The sequence below is a fragment of the Thermobia domestica genome, chromosome 16 (genome assembly GCF_964235325.1).
Source record: "Thermobia domestica chromosome 16, izTheDome1.hap1.1, whole genome shotgun sequence".
Taxonomy (NCBI): domain Eukaryota; kingdom Metazoa; phylum Arthropoda; class Insecta; order Zygentoma; family Lepismatidae; genus Thermobia; species Thermobia domestica.
This window is the reverse complement of record NC_137469.1, coordinates 104599176-104625137: the sequence shown is the minus strand read 5'-3', so window position 1 is coordinate 104625137 and position 25962 is coordinate 104599176. Positions and strand designations below refer to the sequence as shown.

The 25962-nt window shown below is 36.1% G+C and overlaps 2 protein-coding genes across 2 annotated transcripts in view; one reads left to right on the top strand and one right to left on the bottom strand.

Moving 5' to 3' along the window:
- The window catches only part of LOC145673307 (cystathionine gamma-lyase-like), a 183845-nt gene that overhangs the window by 114806 nt on the left and 43077 nt on the right, over positions 1–25962 (top strand). The gene's annotated exons all lie outside the window — the stretch shown is intronic.
- Arfrp1 (ADP-ribosylation factor related protein 1) lies at positions 2833–3889 on the bottom strand. The gene has a single exon (XM_081742898.1). The coding sequence runs from the start codon at positions 3609–3611 to the stop codon at positions 3003–3005; it is 609 nt and encodes a 202-aa protein (XP_081599024.1). The 5' UTR covers positions 3612–3889; the 3' UTR covers positions 2833–3002.

Here is a 25962-nt window from a genome sequence, read left to right as displayed (position 1 = left end):
GAAAGCCATGGACACGATGTTTGTCCACCAAAAACCTATCGAAAGCATATATATATTAAAGTACTATCTTTGCTTTAATAGAAATAAGTAGCTCAATGGTGAAGCACTCATCTCTGGTGCATGAGGTGCCGAGAGCTGGGATCGAACCAGGCACCTCATGCACCAGAGGTGAGTGCTTTACCATTGAGCTACTTATTTCTATTAAAGCAAAGATAGTACTTTAATATATACATGCTTTCGATACTGGGTATAGGTACCTTCAATTAAAAAATTTGATCCTTGTTGGACAGGATCTTCCCTTTCATCATTAAAGCTTACAATACGTGGATCTACACTTTATTCATTTATTTAAGTTTATATCCTACGTTTATAACTTTTAGTACAAAGAAGATGGTTGATTAATGAAAATGAATTACTGTGAAGTTTTTGTACTCTCCCACCGGGAATCGAACATGCTAGCCACTACGCCAGCGGGGAAGACCATCTGTATTTGCTCTTTGAGCGTGTGGCACACATCTGCAATAGTAATAATATGCTGACCCACCTATAACGTTCCTTCAATACGTTATTGAAGGAACATTACAGATAAGTCAGTATATTATTATTATTACGGTTATCTACAGTTTAAAGTGGAATACGAACAAACATAATGCATTCAATATTCTCCAATCACGAATTGAATCTAGAAACTCGTGCACCAAAGGTGAGCGCACTAATCAATAAACAGTGTCGCGGGCTAATTCAAAATAACTTCCCCACTTAGTTTCGTTTATTGAAATAGGCCTCACACTGGCTATATCTAGAAATATGATTACTAATAAATATCGAATATGTACGGATTAGCTGTAGATTAGAACTGTTCAAAAATAATAATTCTTTTCCTAATCATCTCTTTGAAAATGTATACACCGGGCGACATAATATTACTCCCATTCGGTACAGGTGAACCTCAGGTGGCCTATATCGAACATAATGTTTGTGTAAAAATTGCCAAAAACTGCTTTACAAACGCGTATACTTTAGAAGCTTTTCGGAATAGATAAAACTGAGAAGAGCAACCACATAGCTCTATGAATAGTTTTTCGGAAAAATCGTCACTTAATGGTTCAAAAGTTCGTGTTCTTTTCTTGATTTCCCGTGTTTACAAGGTATGCTTCCACGGAGGATTTGTTTCGTCACACAAAAAGAATTGTAAGTGGCCTGTGAATGCAACAGTGAGCAGATGCAAGCAAGCAGTAAGGTGTTAAAACAACGAGATACACACTTGAAAATTCACACACAATTCATTAACACTTGCTGTTCACTTATACTCAGTCAAAGTTGGATCCTTTATCTATGCCATTTAAAAATGGAAAGTAGTAACATAATACGGATGTAAATTTTTACAAGTCATTGGTTTTTTGGATGGCATTTAGTATCTCCCCAAAATCCATTCACAGCTCCGGAACTGGTACCATGTCTTACAGAAAGCAAACTCGTTGATAAATATAACCACCATCGCCGACGCACCTGCTCTGCGGACACACTCATCGCTGCCGCTCGGCTCCTCTTGTGTGCTGCTGCCTTGGCTTGGTTAGATAGCATTCATGCTTTTTAGTGGCCACTTAGCACAAGTTAGTTTGCGTTTTATGCACTAGTTTTTATGCCATTCATTCACACTATTATTACTCATCACAATCACAAATAACAATCCGTAACAACTACTAAGTAGGTAAAAGCTACTAACAAGTGATTTGGTGGAAAAACTAAATAATACCCGTTTCTTGGGGGGGAACTTGTATCACATGTGACTTCTAGGCTTCACCTATAAGAAATAATTGTAATCTCATGTCAAGTGGCATAAACCATTTTCAAAAGAATTAGAATAAAGAAAAAAATATTCTCTGATGTTTAGTACCACTTATTGTTTTGTTTGGTATTATTTCCGATTTTTCATTCTCTACGTAATTATTTATTCTGCCATCTAGAGAAATTTGTTTCTGATAAATATGTTTTTCGGTAGAGATTTTCCACACTGGTGTGTCTTAACTTGTGCCACTGCGTGTTCACATTATGAAGGATTTTTTTTTTCTAATATATTACGTGTTTTAGTAATGTACACTCCCGATTAAGAAGATGGTGTGCAACGTTTCAAATTTCGTTCGTATGATATCCAAACAACGGGTGAAAATCGAGATTACGAGGGCATTTTATTAAACTTTATAAGCTAATTACTAATTCTGAAAGGAAAAGGAGTACCTAAGGAACTTATTTATGTAAGCGGAGCACATGTAAATCATCGTTAAAAAGCGTGGTTCATTACTATGCAAATTTATTGCAAAACTACCTTGTAAAGACTACCTAGACTAGACTGATGGGAACACTTTACAGTTGTTTTCCTTTATATGCATACGTACCTGCTCCCAACGGACGCACACTGGAGCAGGACCTCCAGTTCCGCAGTGATCTGAACCGTAGTAAATGCTACGGTGCGTTGTAATAACCATCTACCTTGGGTTAGTTTGTGGTTTCACAGAAGTAACTCTTTTAACCGAAATGAGATTTAAGCTTGTACGTTTATTACAAATTTGTACACAGTTGGTGCGCAAGCGCTAAGAAAATAAGAGTGTAGAAGATACTAGGGGATTGTGAATAAATTCTAATTTTTGAACAACTATTACTTCCATCCCCTCACATTTATCTATTAAAGATAAGGCATCGGCACGAGCCAACGAAAGAAAGGAAAACAGGACATGAGGATTACTATTCTCACACAGAAATAAATTTCGCTGTAATATAAATTTGTACCCGTATTCTTAATCCACACGGAACAAAATATTGAATTTAACAGGATAACTATGTTATAATTATTGTATTTAAAGATTATATCATTACATTATGGATAACATAAAATGGATATACATCATTGCGATTTACGAAAAAAAAAAAAACTACGATCAGATATTCACCCACCATAAATATAGTTTTCCATTGATAATATTAACAATTCATCACAATGCTAATTACGTTTCGTCTTGATTTCGTGGAGGTCTGTTTACACTATTTCGCTTAATGCAGTCAACCAACCATCGGATTCCTTCATCCACCCCGTCCCCCGTTAACGCTGACACAGGCATAACCATACAGTCACGTCTTCCTATCAAGGCTGCACTTTGATTAAAAACTGGTTTCACCTCGCGAACTCCCATACAATCAGGAATATCTTGCTTGTTCGCTAACACAAGTAGTGGCACTCCATCCAACACCTCACTTGAAATCATTTTATCAAAAGCTTCTTTCGATTCAGGAATTCGATCTCTGTCCGAAGAGTCAACAACATATATAATTGCATGAGATTCAGCGTAATACTTGTCCCACAATGATTGCAATTCTTCTTGTCCACCAAGGTCCCAAAAATTCAACTGAATATGAGCTATATCTATTTTGCCGATATTCAAACCAACTGTTGTTGTGATCTTGTTTGGATTCATTCGCTTGTAATTTTTCGTGAATTTAGTTTTAGCTGCTTCCAAATATGTTGTTTTACCTGCATTATCAAGTCCTAAAATTAGAACACAATATTCATCTTTTTGAATGAGGTATTTGTAAAATCCATATAATAATGTATACATTTCAGACTTACGATGTATCTCTATATATTGTATCAAGATTTAATGTATTTACATTGCTTACGTGTAGTGTCAGAAACCATTCATTCAGTTAACAAGGATATTTAATAACACTATTCAACTTTACATTTGTTCTTATATTGTAAAGAAATAAACTGAGAAAGCGTTTCACAACAAAGCTCAACAAAACATTCACTAAACTGCGTTTTTTTATTTATTAAATCCCTCACTTCACCACTCCACTTTTTCGGTACCACATTACGTCAGTCAACTGTTTCTTGTTTTCTTCTTTTCATAGGAAGCTGTAGGATCATATCTCTTACTCAAGACTAGTTCTATCTCGCTAATTATTACATCATACAGATAAGATATTTCATCTGACTGTGCCATTAAGCAAGTTGAGTTGTATTACAAAATACTTATACAGTTTTCTATTTTATATACCGTAATGTACTTTTAAAATAATATGAAATATCAATATTTACATAGTCGGGGTTACAGGGGCGAATCCAGGACCGACTTCTGCGGGGGCGGTGGGTTGTCATAATGCAACTTTTAAGGGCTCCAAACTCTGGGATGGATTTTATTTATATATATAAAGTAAGAAAGTTTCCTCTTCTGGGGGGAGCGATCGCGCCCCCCCCTGCGGGGTTACCGCCATGGCTGATCGTAGGATTTCTTTGCGGAAGTACAAAGTATAAAGATCACTTTAGTTGTTTTAAATACGTTTTTAACATACAAGGTTCAGATTGGCATAAAATGGGCGTCGTAAGTATAAGCAGTGCTCTTGCATTAATACAACTCCTAATACATTAAAACTGTTTTAAATATTGGAAACATAATTTTTACTACCGTTTCTTCACTAAGGAATTATTTTGTATCAACCTTTGCAAATTTGCCTATCGTATCGCATCGTAAGGCATGCAAAAATTAATTATAACTGGCATGCTTATTATCGCAAACTGAAACGCGAATGTGTGTTGCGTTGACGCAAACCGTTATGGAATGAAACACTAGGAAATATTTTTGTGACTGAATTCTCTTGAAAGTGGAGGCGAGCAGAGCTCTTGTAATGGAAGCAGATTTTTTTCGAGACGAGACAGTATTTTCACGATACTTTTTTGAGACGAGTGTGTATGCCCCAAATTAAATATGGGCAACATTAATTGGAAAGATTGGAGCTTGAAGAGGGAAGACAGGAGTGAGGATTTCAATACACATGGTGATAAAGTGCAAGGTGGCCCAAAAGTAGGTATACAGTTCCATACTGATCTGCTCAATATACTTCATATTATTTCTTATTGTTATCAAAGGTAGACTTAGTTTCTTTATTGTTTGTTCTTAATTTTTTTTTTTTTTTTTTTTTACTTATACCTTAAGCCCGGAACAGCCGAAGCAAATAAACCCATAAGCTAGAATTTTATACTTGAACAAGGCAAGGGTGTATACCCACTTTTGGGCCACCCTGTACTTCGAAAATACTGGCAACCTTTATTAAGCGTGAAGGTCGAAGATTTAACAAGTGTGAATTGCGCAGCTCCGAGTGAGCTGGGGGAATTTCCAATGGGCTACTCCTGAAAATCATCACTGGAAGACAGGCAAGTAGCACAGAAGGTTGGAACGCCGAAAATTCTGGTGCAGATACTATTTAAAGTTAGTGACTTACAATTTGCGGGACAAGTATATACAGTGTTGGAGCCTAAAAACCCACCTGCCTCGGTCAGGTCCCTTCTCGTAATATTCTGATATTCGTGGCAATATTTTCAGTTTCCCAATAGTGTGTGGATTCCCCCAATTGCACTTTTTCTTTTCTAGAACACTCACAGATAATGATCACATGTCTATACGTCAGGTGACCTTGAGAAATACAAGCTTTTGTTGACTGTGCACTAAGCTGTAGACATCTAATGAACGCAAGTAAGTGAAAGCTCTTTCTGTTGTTGGTAGCACGCGAGAACATGCATTTTGATGCATGGAGTTTCGGGTTCAATTATTTGTGTGAGATACTTGAAATTTGAACTCATTGTGATGGTTTGGTTTCCATGTTAGATTGTAGGTCCATGTTTCGTACAGTCTCGGTAATGAAAGATATTAAACTCCAAACAACCAACGAGCTAGTGAAATGTCAGATGTAATGCTAACCATTCCATCCTGTTGGAAAAAATATAATTCTCGCCACACTCCTGTTCTATTAGATTGGAATCAAATTCTTCCCAAAAGCCTAAATAGACGTCCGTCTTGATTGAGAACTCAGAGAATATTTAGCGATTGAACCAGTGATGTGCCGTAAACTATAATTTTACGTCTACGCGATTGTCTACTGTAATCTATACGTAATCTACATTACACCTTTTCTCGTGTAGACTATGTAGACAACCACTAAGGAAGAATTTCGTTGCTCGTTTGTTCATATTTCCTCATTCAGTTGTTTTGCTTCGGTGCAGCGAAAGATTAGGGAAACGACTAACATATAAAAACTAGACGGAATTATCTAATCTGAAAGTGATACGGATGACAACGCTGAAATTTGCGCTGTCGATTCTGCTGTACTGTTTAAGAAAGCTAGATAGTCAATGAATAATTCCTAAAAGTATGAGGTTTCTCATCCTTGCGTAAATGGGAAGTAGCGCTGCCTATTTCCCTAATTATTCGAAAGTCACTATTCGCTGGTCTAGGCATTTTATTTTGTACGCAATTTCGCAAGATAACGACAAAAGAAAGCTCCTTTATTGTCCACGACGCCATATTAAATTACGTGTTGTTGACATATTCTACATAGTTTACGTTGTTTACATTGTCTACGCATTGTTGACATGTAAACGTAAACTATCGTTTTTTACGCGTAGACGCACATCTCTGGATTGAACATTCGGTAGAAACACAACATGCAGAATACATCAATCTTTTGGTTATGTAGGAGTTGCGACACAATGCGTGATTGTCTATCACTCAATACAGGGTATTCGGCGAATTATGTTAGCTCGAAAGATGAAGGCAGATTTCGTTACTAATAATAATAATAATAATAATAATAATAATAATAATAATAATAATTATTATTATTATTATTATTATTATTATTATTATTATTATTATTATTATTATTATTATTATTAGTGGATCTAAATAACCGTCTGCGGCTATGTACAGCAACCATAAAAAGCTCACACAGTGGCGGATCCAGGGGGCGATCGGGGCGATCACCCCCCAGAAGAGGGAGCTTTCTTATTTTATATATATAAATAAAAACCATCCCAGAGTTTGAGCTCTTAAAAGTAGCTCTAAGTAGCAATATGACAACCCACCGCCTCCCCCCCCCCCAGAAGTCGGTCCTGGATCCACTCCTGAGCTCACATGCTTGTTTTTGTCTGACTCCATTGGATAAGGTCTTTATTTCAAGATTTTGAAAACAATTCCGCGCTTTGTCCTATCTCTTTGAACGGTCGTACCAGTTTTGTGGTCGACTTCCAAACACTTCGTATCATCATTTCATTAATTTACGTCAGTATAATGTTAGATACACCGAACAGTAGTTCTTGCCCAACGCAAGTTAGTACTCATTTTGCTACACTGTTCTTATGGTAGAACATTTTTTGTGTCCAATCCTGTTTTAAGGTGTTGAAGTGTGTGTGTGGAAGGGGTTGTACAGGTGTTTATCTTAAGAATAATTACATAATATAGTGATATCTACCTGATTAGTTAGATAGTGGCTTCGAAAAGAGCGGAGTGGAGGCAGGTTACGCCATTCTTGATCCCGCAAAATCAGTATACTTTTCTTGAACATCTTTCATTAAATTTCATTTAAAAGTTCATATATTATACGGGGCCATTAGGAAACGAGTCTGGGTCTGTAAAGCAATAAATGAATAAGAAGTGGAATCAACTTATTTCGATTATTCAACGAACAAACAGACTTCATTTACAGCTGCACATAGCTTTGCATGATCCGTATATGATGGAATGTCTTACTGTTTCCTGGGTGTGGTAACATTGTCAAGAAAAGCAATCCTTCATTGGTGCTTTTATTTCGGGAAAAGAAAGTAATCGCAAAAGGATAACTTAGACGAGTATGTTGGATGTGATAACACATAAAAACGTTTTTGGATAAAAAGAAAACATCATGAACAATCACTGCGCTGTGCGCTCTAGTTTGTGCTCTTTCGTTAAGGAATGGGGTCGGGCTCTCTTCCAAAATATTTTGTACGAGTGGGTAAAATTAAAATTGAATGGACTGCAATGGGGCACTAAACTAGCAATATATATAATTAGAAGAGGCAAAGTATAATTAGAAGAAACACTAAATGGGTACACAAAAGATGTCCACAGCTCCCGTATCTTTAACACATTAGCCGCCATGTGGGTCCAATCGGACCCACTGAAGTGTTCTAAGAAAATGTCCTCGTAGTTTCGATGGGACCCACAATTTCTAATTCGTCGAGTTGTCATTAGAGTACTTGTATAGTAAGGTGCTGCCTCTTGTGTTAATGAACTCTAGATTTCTATCACACACAAATAAAAGGAGATTTATGCTGTAGGTTTTGTTGTTAGATGTTGCTGATTAACGTCGCTAGGAGGCACTGAATATCAAGTAATAAGTATTTGCTGTTTTTGTAGGGCCTATCGGACCTAGGCCTAAATGTATCTTTTTGAGTGACATGTTAAAAATTTAACAATAGATTCATTATTTATTCTAATTTATTCTGCCAGTGTTGTGAAGTTCCCTTATTTGGTGAATTTTCAGAAAGGTTTAGATCATTATACTGTTATTACTAATGAGATCAAGTTCTGCACATATTTATTGTCTTTTATTGTACAAAGGAACTACTTATTAGCACTAAAATCAAGAGGGATTCATCCACACTTCTCATAAAAAGCTAGCTAGTTCATATAACAATGAAAAAATGACTATAAAACAGAGTTGCCAGTACAACTGTAATTTATCCTCTTACCCATAAACAAAAAAGAAAGAAAAAGAAAAGAAAAGAAAGAAAGAAATACGTAGGTCCGATCGGCCCCCAACTTTCAAGTGCCCAGATTCAATGCCTCACCTTAGATTATGTTTCAACATTAACATTATGTGATGAAACTATGAACAAAACAAGAATAATGTAAGCAAGTACGTTTGGCATTTTACCGGTGAACAACAAAATTCACCCTTGGCAGCTAACGTGTTAAATCCTCTGTTAATATTTGGCAAATAGCCTCCGTAGTCACACCTCATGAAATCTAATTTTACTCTGAGACTGGGTTTTCGGATATTCATAATGATATCCCAAATTTTGTCACATACGGGTCTCTATTTTGTCTCTACTGCCCACTGGTAAGTTTCATTAAAATTGGGGATGAATTTATGTTTTCGTTGCCATAAAAGCGGTAAAATATTGAAGTTGGAAGAGGTTTTGCACCCTTAGTTCTACGGGTGTCAATAACAAAATACAGGTCTCATTATTTTGTCTCTAATATCCAGCGTATAAGTTTCGTTAAAATCGGAGATGTATTTGTGTTGCTTTAGCTGTCACAAAATAGGTGCAATTTTAAAGTTGGAGGGTTATTTTACCTTCCCCCTAAACCCTACGGTTGTCCATGTAACAAAATACTGGTCTCTTTATTTTGTCTCTAGTGCCCACTGATAAATTTCATTAATATCTAATATATACTATAATTGTGGTTTTCGCTGCCACAAAAGGGGAATATTTTTTAAACTATTTCAGTTTAACGTCGCAAGTTTATGCTCTTTAGTCTAAGCGAGACGGATGGTTAAGGCAAATGAATGATGATCGAAGAATTGGTGGAGTAAAATGTGGGAGGAAACGGGAATATCCCGACAAAACCTAAGGACATGATGTTGTCCACCACAAACTTACTTGGCCGGGAAAAGAACTAAGGACCCAACTCATCAGAAGTAAGCGTTCTACCACTAAACCACCGTGCTCCCCTGGGCAATATTGAAATTGGAGGGAGTTTTGCTCCCTTAATCCTCACGGTTGCTGATATAACTAAATGAGGGACTCTTTATTTTGTTCGTAGCAGGGGCGGACCCGGGCAAAAATTGACGTTTTGGGCCCCTCCCCCTAGTACAAGCCTATATTTTACATTTTATCATAGTGTTTTTAATATTTTAAACTCATTTTTCAAAAAGACCTTCATTACCTAGGAAAACTTCACAAAGAATATGGCCCTCCATAAAAAATACCAACTCCACTCCCCCGCTTGGTCTAGTGGCTAGCACGCCTACCTTCTGTGGTACCGGATCCAATTCCCTGTGGGTTCTGTTGAACGATAAAAGTGGAACGATAACTGTGGAACGCTAAACTCAAGCAAACAAACAATACTCATTCCCCCTCCACTCTTTATTCTACATGCCATCTCTCCATTTGTCGATACAGCTCCCTTAGTACTATAAAACTCTCTTCTTCCATGGTGAAATGGAAAAAGATTATATAATTGCCGCTACTTTACAAGAATATAGATAAAAAAAGTCAGTAGAAAACACATTATAAAATTTACTTTTTGAGGCTCGTTTTGGTGCACCTCTGACTTTGGCGCCCCGGGCAGTCGCCCGAGTTGCTCGGCTCTTGGTCCGCCCCTGGTTCGTAGTGTCCACTGTATAAGTTTAATTAAAATTTTCGTGTTTCACTTGGGTCCCTTCCCTTGTCAATGGTGATTTCCTCCAGGCCTAATACACGAAATGTGGAAAATAGGCCTAATTGAGAAAATATTGATAATCCACCCTGAACATGAATGGAAATATGCGTTGGAGGGATGATTCTGTCTGCTCGCGAGCTATCTCCTAAAATCGACATATCCTGGACCACTTTGGGGAAATTTTCCTCTAAATTTGGCCTTCCATTGAGGACTACATTTGAAGAAGGCAAGCGTGGTAAGAAATTGATAACCATTTTAATTACACTTTAGTTGATTTTGAAGTCGAGTAGCTAAAATGGGGAGGGAGTCTGAATGCTGAATTTGGTTGATATAAGCATATTATTATGTATTATAAGCAAAGACAGCATAAAATGCTCAAAATGTCAGAAATTTACGAAATTTCGATTATCACATACGGTCTGTTAAAATAAAAACTAATCATCGTGTGTTGTTCATACCAAGGATGTTATAAAATAGCTATTTTACAACATCCTTGGTTCATACTGTATCATAATTGCCACTTTTAGTGATTTGGTACTACATTTAGTGATTTTACTATTAAGCTAATGATTTGGTGCATACTTCGTGTAAATGTGCATATTCTTAAGATTTTTGGCATGTTATTTCTGATGTAGACAGTTGATGAGGAAATGGCTCTTCAAACAGCAGAAAGAAGTATATTGAAGTATATTGTAGTTCAAAATGAATACAGAAAGTTTCAGTTTTTTCCTCCTCTGGACTAAATGAAATTCCTTTTGCGGAATGACTATAAGTAATCAGCGACTATCTTTAGTCCGCTACCTACTTCTATCAGCTGACATGAGAGGAGTGGGATTGAGAATTGCTTAGGGTGAGAGGGTAGTTTTCTGAACCAAGTGGAGAAATAATTATCCGACACATTTATGCTTTGTCACGCACACAGGCGCAGTCTTAACTTGTTTCCCAGTAAATTCGAACAACATAGGCGATGGTTCTTCCATTACTTTCTTGGAACTGTAACAACTTCCATTGTAACTTGGCCAAGCTATAAGGATTAGCAAGGCCGGATTTACCAGTAGGCCCGGATCATGGGGCACAATGTTCTTAGGGGCACACATTGGTCGAAAACTTATTAAGTAAGGTAAAAAAAATGGCAAAACTTGAATAATACATGCTTACTTTCCCATATCTTGATCAAGCAGGATTTATTACGCCCGCCACTATCTATATACCGAATGTATCAAAAGTCTGGAGCCACACCCATTCCGTTATGAGCAAAAGATACGAAAAATCTAAAAAGAAAAAAGTTGTTGGAAATAGTTGTTTTTCGATTTAAAATGGTAAAATTTTTCGAGTTTCACTTGCTGTTTGGATTATGAAAAATGAAATCGTAACTTCTCCAGTTCCGCAGACTGTTGGAACGGAATCTCATTTAACATGTGCCTTACCGTCGTGGAGGCTAAATGGCTAATGCTATTGAAAAAAATTCCACCACTTTAGATTGAAAATCACCCCTTCCAACAACTTTCCTCTATCCATTTTTTCGTATTTTTATTCCTAACGGAGCGGGGCTACAGTACCTGAGTTTTGATGCACCCGGTATTTATATAGTCGTTCAATGATTTTTAGTGATTTTAGCATCTCTTATCTAGTACTAAACGGTAACTGTCTGTTTGCAACCCTGTATTGCGCAGTGTTCTTAGTTTGAGGGAAAATTCCGTACTCTAGGGAAATTTTGTAGGTAAATTTAGCAAAATGGGAAAAAATTACAATAAAACGTGAAAATCCAAGAAAATTCTCGCATTGACTGATTGACCAATATAAATGCTTAAATTTTCTTTGTTTTTCAGAAATAAACCAATACAATGGTAATAGTTTGTGTGTGTCTGTAGGCTACAATGTAGCATAATTTGCAACCATTGTTGGTTGCGTGTGTTTCTATTTTTTCCTTTAAAAAAGTGGAAGTAAAAAGCAAATGAATAAAACTAATGTGGTTGGCACTTCCTTTAATATAGACTAATCAACTAGACGTCGGTTGAGTTGAGTTGATTTTCAGTTTAACGTCCCTTTCAGTAGCGAGGCTATATGAGACGGGACCTACTGATTAACGTGGAATCCGAACCACATGAGCTGCCGCCCAACTAGACATCGGATTTTAATGCAAATACATGTTTTGTTTGGTTATATGCAGTGGTGCTATTCAGCCGGTACGCTAGAACGGGTTGTTAAAATATTTCGAGTTTTCAGAACAGTTTGTTATATCCAGATATAACAGTAAATTTTACCTAGTTATGCACAGTAACAGTAAATTTTAATTTAACTATCTTCGTTTTTAGAAATTATTGTTGCTACCGGGTTAAACATATGGGGCCGTATTCATAGTCACTTTGGCGTGTGATTAGCATCATACTAAGAGCCTGACTACTGCATAAAACATGTTAGTCGAACTCTTTAGTATGGCGCTAGTCAAACGTCAGAACGACTCTGAATCCGACCAATGATCTCTCAGAATAAGGTGTAAGAATTTATTTCTTAATCTCAAATGCTTAGATATCAAGGATGAGAGATCACAAGAGTATAGTGGTGAGGGTTATTTATATTTGGAACGCAGACATATTATTACCAACAATTGTCGATATATCACTGAATTAAGGTCTTTTCAGTACTTTTTACAACCACTTAAGTTGGATAAATTGTTTTCAAGATATTAGCAATGCTACCTAATTTTGTCACACCACCCTGTATTGGGATGTTTGGTAGGTCGCTACCTGTCACTTGCGGTTCCCAAAAAAAAAAAAAAAAAAAAGTTTTTGTCTACCTTGTATGCTTTATTTCCTAAGAGTTATATCTTTCCATCTACTTTCTCTCTTTCTTTCTCTCTCTCTCTCTTTCCAGAAACGGTTGTTGAAGAATTAGAATAACACTACTGGTTATATGCGTCTCTGTTAAACTTGATAGGGGTTCCTAACAACAATTCTTCATCTCAAATTTGAAGTTTTATAGTGCATATAAATGCATATTTCAAAGGTTAGAGCAGGGGTTTTCAAACTGTGCGGCACGCCTCCTTAGGGAGGCGCCGAAGTTTGTCAGGGGAGGCGCGAGGACTTTTAAAAAAGATCCTACAAGGGAACATATTTATAATGCAACAAGTATACTTAAGCCTTCTTGTTTAGTAATACGTAGTGGACTAAGCCTGTGTTTCACATACGATCAGGGATGACCCTTTCACCTTTGGCTTAAACATGTATAATGGTTGTTAGATGGCCACTAACAGTGGCGGCGATTGGACGTTAAAAGTGGGGGGGCAAGATGTGATCTGAATATTTGTATATCAATGTTAGTTTTTCTGGTTGTTTCTAACACTTTGTTTGATGAAATGTTGTATAACTAATAGGATACTGTCTTTTTCAGTTAAAATACCGTATATCGTGTTTCATATTTAATTAAATAAATTGACAAGAGCAACGCACATTAGGTACAAACCCTTGATTCCTTACTCATGAATATCATAAAATTCTGTCTGGAAAATTGTGTGATCAGATTATTTAATAACATATTTGCAAAACAAATAAATAGAAAGGATAATATTAATCGTACAAATGAATAATGAGGCTTGTTTTGTAGAAGTTATATTGAAACTTAGGATTAATAAACAACTTACATTTTTAATTCCACACTTGCCATTAAATGCATGTCATTACTTTTAGAAAATGAAAGACAGTAAATACTACAAGCATATGCTACTACGCAATTGTAATATTAATTCCTTTGAATTTCAATTAAAACGCAATTCCTGTAGCTGTCTTAACTCCACGGGAAGACAAATAACCAATACCCACTTACGCAACGACAAATATTATATGGTACCATTTTTTCTATAAACCAGTAATATGTGCAAAAACTTTACATTTCCAAATTAAACTATATACATTAACCATTTTAAATTATGGCTTTTTAAAGGTAAATTATTGAATTTCAGTCAATCAGCTACAGCATCATCCCTATTTGTCCTAGGATCATGGTCAGTATTTCATTCTCTTCAGAATAGAACAATCTTTCAAACGGTTCCATTTACGTTTTCCTATCATGTTCCTAAGGCGGGAAATTTTGAGGGAAATATGAATTTTTTCTGATTTTTCTCAAACTTTGATCCCTCTGGACCCACTATGTTAACGCGCAGCTCTCAACATCAAGTGAAAAATTTGAAGGGGTGTACTAAATGTGTATAAAAAATTTTAAGCTTCTATCTTGAAAACTAAGTGCGGGAAAATGTTTACCAATGAGCTAAAAACATTCCCACAATGCCCCAGATGACACAGATGTAATATAAAATTTTCCTGAGACATCCCTATTTATCCTAGGATCATTGTTCGTACATCATTCCCTTCAGAATAGATCATACTTTCAAACGGTACCACTCACATGTCTCCATCTTGTACCTTAGGTGGGAAAATCATGAAAGAATGGATTATTTGTTTAAAACATATTCATTGTTTGTACTTTTTTGCCTCTCTGTACCCCCTGTCTTAACGCAGAGATCTGAAACAAATCTGAAAAACCCTAAAGGGTGTACTAATGTGTGTGCAAAATTTCAATCTTCGAGGTGCAAAAGTAAGCCCGCCAAAAATAATATGTCTACAATACTCCAGATTCTCGTATAAAAATGCATCTCAGGTAAAAATTCCCTGGGACATCCCTCTTTATACTAGGATCATGGTTCGTACATCATTCTTTTCAGAACAGAACAGCCTTTCAAACGGTACCATTCACATGTGTCCATAATGTATCTGAGAAGGGAAAATCGCGAAAAAAGGGATCTTTGTTAAAAAGATAACTTTTTTTTTTTACCTTTTTGCCCCTCTGGACCCCCTGTTTTACCGCAGAAATCGGAAAGAATGTGGAAAATATTAAGGGGCGCACTAAATGTGTGTGCAAAATTTCAATCTTCTAGGTGCAAAAGTAAGCCCTGTAATAAGTAATAAAAAAGGTCATAACAATTTTTTTTAAGTTATGACGTCATCACACTACATCTCGAAGCAGAAAGGCGTGAAAGAATATTTAACGTGTTCTACAATGCCTCCAGGCTTAAGAAAAAGCAGAAGTAAAAAGCTTTTTTGGTACTTTTTAAATCGAATAATGAAGATTCTAGTCTATCACAGAACAATAGATAATATAATTTAAAAGAGTTAAGTGGTCACTTCAAAAAAGTGGGGGGGCAACTGCCCCCTCTTGCCCCCCCGAATCGCCGCCCATGGCCACTAATGATCATCTTCATCTCTGTAGAATAGTCTTCTTAAATGTCTGGAATTTCGCACGACGCTATATTACTGAATTTTTCTTTCTCTTAATTTTCAGTTATTATTTTTGGGACGATTCCTGAGTTTTAATCTTTCCTAAAGCACTACTGCCATTTACAAATAGTCTTATTTGTTTTATTTTCATTGGTCAAAACCGCCGTATGCCTTGCCATTTCAAAATATGCGTCGAGATTTAATTAATTGTGTGACTTAAAACAAGATCATACATCCCGTTGATTTTATTCTATATTTAAATGTGCCGGGTTTTATTATTTAAATTCTCTCTCTGCTCGTATTTTTCAATTTTACCATAAATATCTGACTTACCACGATTTATAATTATTAACACCGCCTAATAGCATTAACCCTTTTAAAGTATGGCTTTTTTGAGGTATTTTGTAGACTTTCACTCAATCATCTATTGCGTCAAGACTATTTATCGTAGGATCATCGTTCATATTACCTGACCAGCGAAGGAGTGCGGGCGGCCGAATTTGGAACTAAAATGCAAGCAGCAGTGTTTCTAACCGGATTACTTGTAATCAATCTATCGCAGTTCTTTTTGTCCTGTTCGTAATAAACAACTTCACGCATATGCTCAAGTCAGGGGCAGATCCAGGGGGCGGGGTGATCGGGACGATTGCCCCCCCCCCAGGATAGGGTATTTTTTATTTTAAAAATAAAACCTAAGAATTTTCACCTTTGTATTATAAATGTAAAATAAAACCTAAAATAGGTAGGCCTTACTTTTTTTTGTTTTACGTTGCAGAAGTCAAATAAAGCATTAAATTGCAAGAAATTACTTACATTGGCGTTCTTGCTAAAAAAAAAAAAAAAAAAAAAATCCACCTTCGAAATCGCAGATGGCCATTTCTGTTCTAGAACTTCTCCTTTTCTAAAGTTGTTTTACTTTTATTTGCAATACACTCTTACCTTGATTTGACTTCGAACGACCTCCCCCCCAAACATTCAGTCTGGATCCGCCCCTGGCTCAAGTTAAGACAATCAGTTTCAAAAGTTATTGAAGTTACTTGCAGAACATCTTAAGTAACAAGCAAAAAAACTACTACAACAAGAATACACCCTCCATATTAACTTGCGAACAAGCTAGCGAGCAGCGTTTTACAGGTTGCTCCTGTTTTATAATGGCATCGAATAAAGCGTAATCAATTTTTATACAATCAGCTTAATACACGGTAGAAGCTCACTGAATTGTCAATTGTGCTGTGTTGTTCTTAAATTGGTAATTTCCATTCATATATCACTATTCACAATACATCTGCATTACTGCAAGAATGATTTACTACAACCACATAACTTACGGCGTTCTTTATAATACCAGCCATACACTGACGTATTTTTCAGCCGTAGCCATAAAATTTCATGCGCTAGTCTTGTTAGCAGCTGTCAATACGTTAGTGTATGGGACCTGGCGTACGTTTACGTACCGAATTTTTATACGCTGGAAAAGTCTGGCTGCTTTTAACTTCGAGCGTAAATACGGCGCGTAAAAACGGCTCAGATGAAAGGGTTTTCGAGCAGCAGGTGGTCTCTTGCCCTTTCCACGGCCTTCTCCCTGGTCTGGTCTTATTGTTTTCAGAAGAGAAAACCTGTTCTTGTGTTGTCCTCGTGAATCGTTGCTGAGGTTTGCTGGTAGACTCACCAGAAATCATCATTCCAATCTAGTTTCAGCTTTTCCATACAAGATACGATTTCGGCTAAACTAATATTTCCTATTGCACAAAACGAGACATTATTTCCTAATTAAAATTCATAATTAATTTTGAGTGCACAGAGAAAAAGGTATTTAAATCCAATACTTCCTAATCTGAATTTGCAAATTATGAGAGCTCCTCCCTGGCTATATAGTCAGCGTACTCGTCCTCGGTGCGGGGCGCCCTGTTCGATTCTAGGCGGGAGCTCATGCGGTTCGGGTTCTACTTCTCATATAGGCTCGCTAAACTTATCGAACCTCATGCCTTTCGACTAGGAATTTAAGACTTAATTTAATATTTGGACATTAGTTTTTTTTTTTCCACACAGGTAAAGGCGCATATAAAGATGAAGTCACATCTTCAGAGTTACCCATGTTGTGATACTGAAATGAAATCTTTGAGTTTAACTTCCCACGATTATGCCCTGAAGACTAAAGGATACAATAATTAAGGCAAGTGAATGATGATGAGAGAATTGGTGGAATGAAATGTAGGAGGAAACGAGAGCACCCTGAGAAAACCTACGGACATGATGTTGCCCACACAAACTCATTTGTACGGGGATTGAACCAGGGACCCCACGCACCAGAGATAAGTGCTTTACCACTGAGCCGCTGTAGCCCTCTGTTGTGATATATATTTTTTTTAAAGTATGACTGTCAATAGCATTTGACCAATTCTTGCCGAATTGAAAATTATCTATAAATCATATGTTGCTCCCACTATTGTGCATTGTTCTCCTATCTGGTCTATGGCCTGCCCTACTCATTTAAAAAATTAAATTCCGTAATTAATTTCTGTTTAGACATTGTATCCTACCGAGTACCTCACCTCCGAACACTTCCAAAAAATAACGTTTTAAAGTCCCTCAATATCAAACCTCCCCTAGTGAGAAACAAACTTTCTGACCTAATATTTTTGCAAAAAATTGTAAATTGCCACATATCATATGAACAGTTGCTAAGTCAGATCAATTTTCGCGTACCCGCTAGAACAACACGGTCTAGTGATCACTAAGTCATTTAAATAATTTATTTCACGAACAACTCAATCGTTTTACTATGTTCGTAAGTAGTATATGCATCATTATTAGGAGAATTGACATAATTGACGCAATCTGCTTCTTAATAGTGTATATTTTTTATAGACATTACATATTGAACATAGTAGAAACTCATCTTCAAGACTGTTTCGTGTGGATGTTTCCATATTTCAGACTATTAATTAAACATTTATTTATGAAATATGAACTATCACCTAAGGCGTTTTTCAGAAATTCGAAAAAAAAATCTCCCTCAAGAGTAAACTACCCGTTGTGGATCTTTTCAGGAAAAATTAGTTATGTCATATTGTCTGGTTATTAATAAACCATTTATTCATCAATTACGAACAAAATTAACTGACTCGTGTTTGAGAAAATATCTCGAAAAAACTCACAGGCAAAAGTAAATTAACCTTTCTGTATTTTTACCACAGAAATAACTTATACCAGATAATAAAAGTGGTAATGAAATATTGATGTACGAGCAGAATCGTTAGAGTCATTTTCGATAAAATCGCGTTTGTCTTTTTATTTTCATCTATCAGTGAACTTCCTTTATTTTGGGGGATAGGAAGAAAATTCGAAAACCTTTCCTTGGAAATCTGATAAAAGTATTAAGTTTAGAAACTTATCACTCGAATTTAAAGAAAATTATCCGATGTTGAGTTCGCCCTTACTACTCCTCAATTGATTTGTATGTGGAAACCCTCACGTTCGGGTGGATTTTACCCTCATGTCACATACCCGACAGCAAGAACGAAGAAAAAAGTCATTAAGTGTTTAAAACATTTTTTAATACAGTAAATTACTAAAGACTACATTTAAAGAAAACATGAAAATAAACAGTGATAAACTGGCAATAAACGAAAACCAGAGTAGAACTGAATTTAACCTGACCCCGCATGCTAACACCGGGGGGCGGTAATTTTGTCACCAAAATATTACCATATAGGTAATTTCGTCACCGAAAATAATGTCACGATATTTTCATCACCAGTGTCTTTTAGAACATAATACAAGTACAATGAATGAACTCGAAAACGTTTTTGAAATTATTTTCTTTAATCTTCGACTGAAGCAAAATTATGCAGCATAATCAAAATTGATTATTATTATTAAATAAAGAGTTACATATTTTAGATATCGTATTTGAGACAAGAGATAAAAGTTTCCAGTAATTCTATCACAGAGATATTGTCATATGGAAATTTTGTCACGGTTATTTCATCACTTTTGTTGAATTAAATAGAGACAAAGCAAACGATCAAACAGCTTACGTTATTTTAATAAAATTTAGAAAACTATTCAGTTGGTGTTGAACTCTGCAAAATTGAAGTTTTTGGTGCTCGACGCAAGAACAAGCACCAGTAGAAGAAAATAATGTCTGCTTGAGCAAATGTTAAAAGCACAGGCAACATGGGGCACTAATGGGTTCATTATTCACTATTTAGAAATATTAAATTTCGCGAATATCAAAATTTCAGAACAGAAAAGAGCAAACAAATATGGGAAGATAAGCCAATCTGTTAATTTCCCCGCAGAATAGACGAAAATTTTCATCGTTCTAGTGCCGTTCTCTGAGCCCAAAATGTTGGACCTTCCAAGTTAACAGTCATTTGAAAAGAGTGACTTTTTTTAAGGAGCTATTAAAAGAATTATATTTCAACTCTGAGTAAACATTGGCAAATTGTTATTGGATATATGTGAAGAGAACAATTTTCTATAAAGGAAGAAAAACGTATAAATATTTCTGGATGTTTCCTATAAATATAGCCTTATGAAGCTATTAAAAAGTGAAACATGGATGGTGAACGCCAACTTTTCAATGGCTCCAAAAAAAAAAAAGTATGTTACTTGAGGTGAGACTTCCTTTACTAGGTATATGCCCTAATGTAGACCAAGATAAAATTCATATGAAGAACTGTTTCGTGCGGTGATGCATCAGTGAAGTGAATTTAGTGAATATCCGGACCTGTAACTATGGTAATGGATTTTGATATAGCGTAAATGCTGGCTGTAAATGCAACTTTTGGAGATTCAACTCGTTTATAGCGTTACTTTTTTCACCTGACTCAGTCAACATGGAGGAAGGTCCAAGGGCTTGGACTCTTTTAGAATGGTACAAGAGCAATGAAAAGTTTCGTCTATTTTGCGAGAAAATAAACAGATTTGCATTTCTTTCAATAGCAGATGTGCATCGATTAATACAAGTGACTTCGGAGGAAGAGCTGGAACTTCTGGACTATGTTGATAGCACTTACGTGTCAAACACGTATCGCCGTGTTAAAGCTCGGTCTGGGAATATTTGTTTGCATAATGTGCCCCGTCTATATGTCCCAGACAATTGGAATGTTCACCAAGCTACCTTTAATAGCAATTCTAGGATAAATAATATTTGTGAATTGTGGAACTAGAAGTTTCATCTAGTAGGAATGTCCCACGCAACTATTTGGAAGCTTATTCATGAAATTCAACAAGTTGAAGCAACGATTTCAGCTGTGCTTCATCAAGATGCTGTGAGGCAACCACCCAAACAGCAAACTAGAAGAGTGTTTCAAATTTTTCAGAAACGGCTCTAGTCTTTGTGCTTAACGTATAACACTGGAACTAAATGTTTGAAAAAATTTTTGCTTTTTGTTTCCTATAATGTTACAGAAAATGAACATGTAAACCATTTATTGCATTAATACAAGTTATATTTTATTTGCTAATTTTCTGTTCTGAAATTTTAATATTGCCAAAACTTAATATTTGTAAATAGTGATAAATAAATCCATTACTGGCCCCTTTTGCCTGTGCTTTTAACATTTACTGAAACTGACATTATGTTATTTTACTGCTGTTTGTTCTTGCTTCGAGTATCCAAAACTTTGACTTTCCAGAGTCGAACACCAACTGAATTGTTTTCCAGCTTTGATTAAGATAAGGTCAGTTGTTTCGGTCGTTTACTTTGTCTCTACTTAGTTCAAAAAAATGAAAAAATGACCATGACAAAATTTTCTGCATGCTAATATTTTGGTGACAAAATTACAAGTGACGAAATTACTATGTCGAAATTTCCGGTGACAAAATAACCTACATGCTAATATTTTGGTGACAAAATTACCGGTGATGAAATTACCTAAGTCCGCTAACATGCAACCTTTCAATAAATAAATATTTAAATGATTTTTAACAACTAGATAAAAACTAAATGGCAAGATAAACTTTGAAATAAAAAAGGAAGGTGGAAGCAGCGGGGAGGATCCCTTCAACTTACAAAAGCCGAGGTAACAAGGATCAAACTATTTCTAAAGAATGGGGCTGGAGATAGTTGTATAAATCTTGTTTTTCCTTTCTGGCCTATTTTTGAGCTGAGGATAAGGTAGTAAAAATTGGTATCCCGTGAGGGGATCATTTATTCTATTTGTTACTACTATATTCTTCGTTAATTTTGTAAGAAAGAAAGAAAGAAAAAACGAAAGCTGCAACCATTAATAAATCATATTTTCTTTAAATTGAATTTATCATTCAGTAGCCCACTTTTTAACGACCAAAGTCAACAGTCTAAAACATTGTATAACAACAACAACAACAACAACAAATCAATCAATTATTCAACTATCGTAACACTCCTTTACTCCCTTATTCTTTGTAAACTGCAGTTCCAAACAATAGGCTTATTTCGGAAGGTAAGAGGAAATCACACTGCAAGCTCGTTCAGATTGTATTAAATCATCATTGTGTCTGTTTAGAAATTTAAATGTTTGCAATTTACATCGTAAAAAATTGAATATAACTTTTTCCCTGTCCTGTGTCCTCCTCCTTCGAAGTACGATTTATATAAATATTTAGTGATCTCAGATCACTAAGTACAATGATCTAAGATTGTACCAAACATAGGCCAAATAGATTGAGCTGTTTGGACGTAATATAGATAAATGTGAATTTTTAATCCTCTTCGGCGTGGCTCCCAGTCTGTTTCTTCTATGCTTTCTTTTTATTCTTTTACTTAACAACACAATGTTTATAGCACCTGCACTTAAAACCATGGCTTCAGATAGATCCATCTTGTTCAAAGAACTTGAGTAAACTGGAAAACGATCATGTGTTCAAACAACAGGCAAGAGGAAGAGCGAAAACTGACCGCTTCTTTTTCTTCTTCTTTTACGCTCCTATTTTTACGCTAGGTGTATGGGCCAACTTACGGACCGAAATTTACGACATCATTTTACGGACCGAAAATGCGCGCTGAAAATACGCTAGTGTATGTTGGCCTTAAAGCGGAAAGAGATTAAGCTATGCATAACATCCAAACTGAAACTTTTAAAAGCCGTTGGATACACTGCAGAGTGAAACTCTCCGCTCCCCTGTCCCACCGCGATTGCCAAGAAACTGATGTAAACACAACAGCAGCGCCATCCTTCCAAAACCGCACTGCTATCCTGGTCAGGATATACCACGTTTTGTTTCTAGTAAAGCAGTATTTCCAACTGCATTCGTAAAATTTCCCTAAAGTGTACCAAATGCGGGAAATTTCCGCTCAAATTAGGAAAAAGGGATTTTTAAAAACCCTTTTCTATCGCGAATATCTCCCCTTTGGTATAGGATATGATCATGCGAATGCTACTAAAAGAAACTTTGCTTTATGGTGAAGAGAATGAGATACAAAGAGTGGCCCTGGGATGAATAGTTTTGATGCTAGAGCCGATTTAATATTTTCCCTTGATAATACCTTTTTAGTGAATTTCTATACTATCATCATCATCATCATCAGTGTGCGAATTAGATAATCTATATTGGGGGGATAAAATTAGGCCAAAGGACATAGTCTGAAGGTTCAAATTTCAAAATGAGACAATAAATGCCTTACCCCCATATATATATATATATATATGTGTGTGTGTGTGTGTGTGTGTGTGTGTGTGCGTGTGTGTGTGACATCTGTAATAAACAAGAGATTTATTAATTTAATAAATCTACTGACAATAACTATGCACATATATATTGTCTGACATACACACACCCCACTAAACTTTTCTGAACGTGTTTTAATGTTGTACTCACTCTTGTCCCCGTAGCTCTCTAAGGTTTATTTAGTTAATAATTCGGCTCGAGCGATAGCCACGATCACAAGCATATGTTAATTTTTCCACTCATATTGAAAGCTTCCACTTTGCATTAAGACATACAGGTTGCGAAAAGAAACCTACTTCAGTCTTGTAAAAACCACTAAAATTATCAGTTAAACCGGACATTTTTTTTTTTTTTAGAAGAAAATCTAGATATTAGCCTATCAAATAAGAAATGGATTGTTGCTGGTCCCGATTTCTCACATCAAGGTCAAATCGAAGGCCAACTATTTGAAATATCTCAATTCAAATTTCGAGCTTCTGCTTCTACTTCCCGCTAAAGCTGTGCTCATCACGACTTTTTTTCTCCAAATATCGATTCCGTGATGGGCACAGAAAGTCAACACTTAAAAATTACTTTACTGTTAGGTTGAAGATGAGTTGATTCACTGTGGGCTACGTTATTCAAATAAAGTAAAACATTACACTGAAGTTTTTCAGACAACATTAATTGCGTGGACAGCAAACTGTACAGCGAAAAGATGGAAAAATGAAGAGTTAACTTTTAAAAAACCCGCTCCAGTTGAAATGCTTATACAAACACGGACAATGACACGGAGAACCAGTTGTATTAACAAATGCTGAAACAATTCTTGAATTATTCGCTTATTCACCTAAAAATCACCTTCATTAACATGTCCGCTCACTAGGAGCGTATCCCGCAGCGTGTACGTTAACATATACTTACGAGAGAGTATCTACATCTCAGATTTTGAGTACAGTTTCAAAGGTTCATTTCCGTAAACTGTAAAAGCAGTGATTACTATGCTAATTATCACAAATTAAATGCAACTTTTGAGTTGCATACACACAACCTACTAGGGAATGAAGACCATGTGCTAACAAAGAGTACACTGGAAAATGAAATAACATGTTATAGAATAACAAAAATTAAAATAAGATGATAATCGATACAAATATAGAGGATGAATATGACATATCCGAACTTCGCCAAGTATGGTAGAAGCTATCTGTTTACTTCTTCTTGGCCAACCGCTAAGAACATTTATAAATCTATATGTGGCTTTGTTATACGCAATTAGTACATTCAAATTCACAAACGATGACGAACTGAAGGGTACGAAGGTACAGTTGCAAGTAACAACCGTAGTCATAATAATATAGTTCTACTAAACAACGTTGAAAATAGTGGGTAATTAGGTGGTAAGTAGAAATGACCAAAACTGAACAGTTTACATCGATCATTTCGAAATACAGCTAGAAGATTAAATTTACAAGAAATAACAAAAATCAGTGACATTTGGAGTTATACTAAGCATAGTTTGAGGGGAAAAGCGAGCATCCCCGGTGGAGATACTTCAGCTGGCTTCTTTGGGGGGGGGGGGAACAAAATGTGATTGAGGGGGAAATCCCCCTCATCCCCCCCCCGGTAATTCGCACCCTGATCATCATCATCAAGACTGTTCATTGTTGGAACATGAATAGTACCTCGTTTTCTTTGCCATGAACCAGTTTTTCAAACGGTACCACTCGCATGTCTCTAGCATGTACCATAATGGAGAAAATTCGCGAAAAAGGGAAATTTTTGTCAAAAATCCCTTTTCCCCTATTTTGGGCCTTTCTGGCCGGCTCCTGTGTCAACCCACAGAGCCCCCAAAAATCTCAAACATACTACATACTATGTGTAATAACTGTACGAAGTTTCAATGTTATATCTTGAAAAATAAGAGAGGAAAAAAATATTGCCCCATGTGCAAACAGTATCAGCTTCCCCTATGTGAGCAATGGATAACTCATTTTTGTATAAAAATTTCCTGACTCATCCCTAATTATCGTAGAGACATGATTGATACACCGTTTTGTTTGACCAAAACCAGGCTTTCAAACAGTATCACTCACATGTCTCTAGCATATACCATAGTGGAGAAAATTCGCGAAAAAGGGAAATTTTTGTCAATTTCTATTTTTTTTCGAATTCTCTCCACTATGGTACATGCCAGGGGCGTCATTTAGGGGGGCAGGGAGGGGCATTTTCTCCCCTGAGTTTGAGATGTATATAGATTTTATCAATATAATAATAGTAAATCAGTGAAAACGCGAAATTTTACTTATATCAAGGGGTTCTTGCCCCCCACAAGCAAAATCTGAAATGACGCTCCTGATACATGCTAGAGTCATGCGAGTGGTTCCGTTTGAAAGACTGTTTCATGCCAAAGAAAACTAGGTACGTATCATGACTTTAGAATAAATAGTGATAATACTGTAGATACTTTACTAGAGTAATTGACTAAAAAATGTGTAAAAAATGCAAAAAATGAAATCGAAATTTTTTGACACACGCCTGTTGACTCTAGCAAAATGAGTCATACCTCATTTTCTTCAGCGTAAGGCAGCCTTTCAAATGGTATCGTGTACCTGTGAAGAGAAAAATGGGGAAAAGGGAAGTTTTTTCTTTAAAAATCCCTTTTTTCCATTTTGGACGAGATTTTCCCGCTTCTGGTACACGATAGGGAAATTTGAGTGGTACATTTCGAAAGCCTGTCTCATAACGAAACCAACGAGATACAAACCATGATTCTAGAGTAAATAGTAATGTCTGGGATT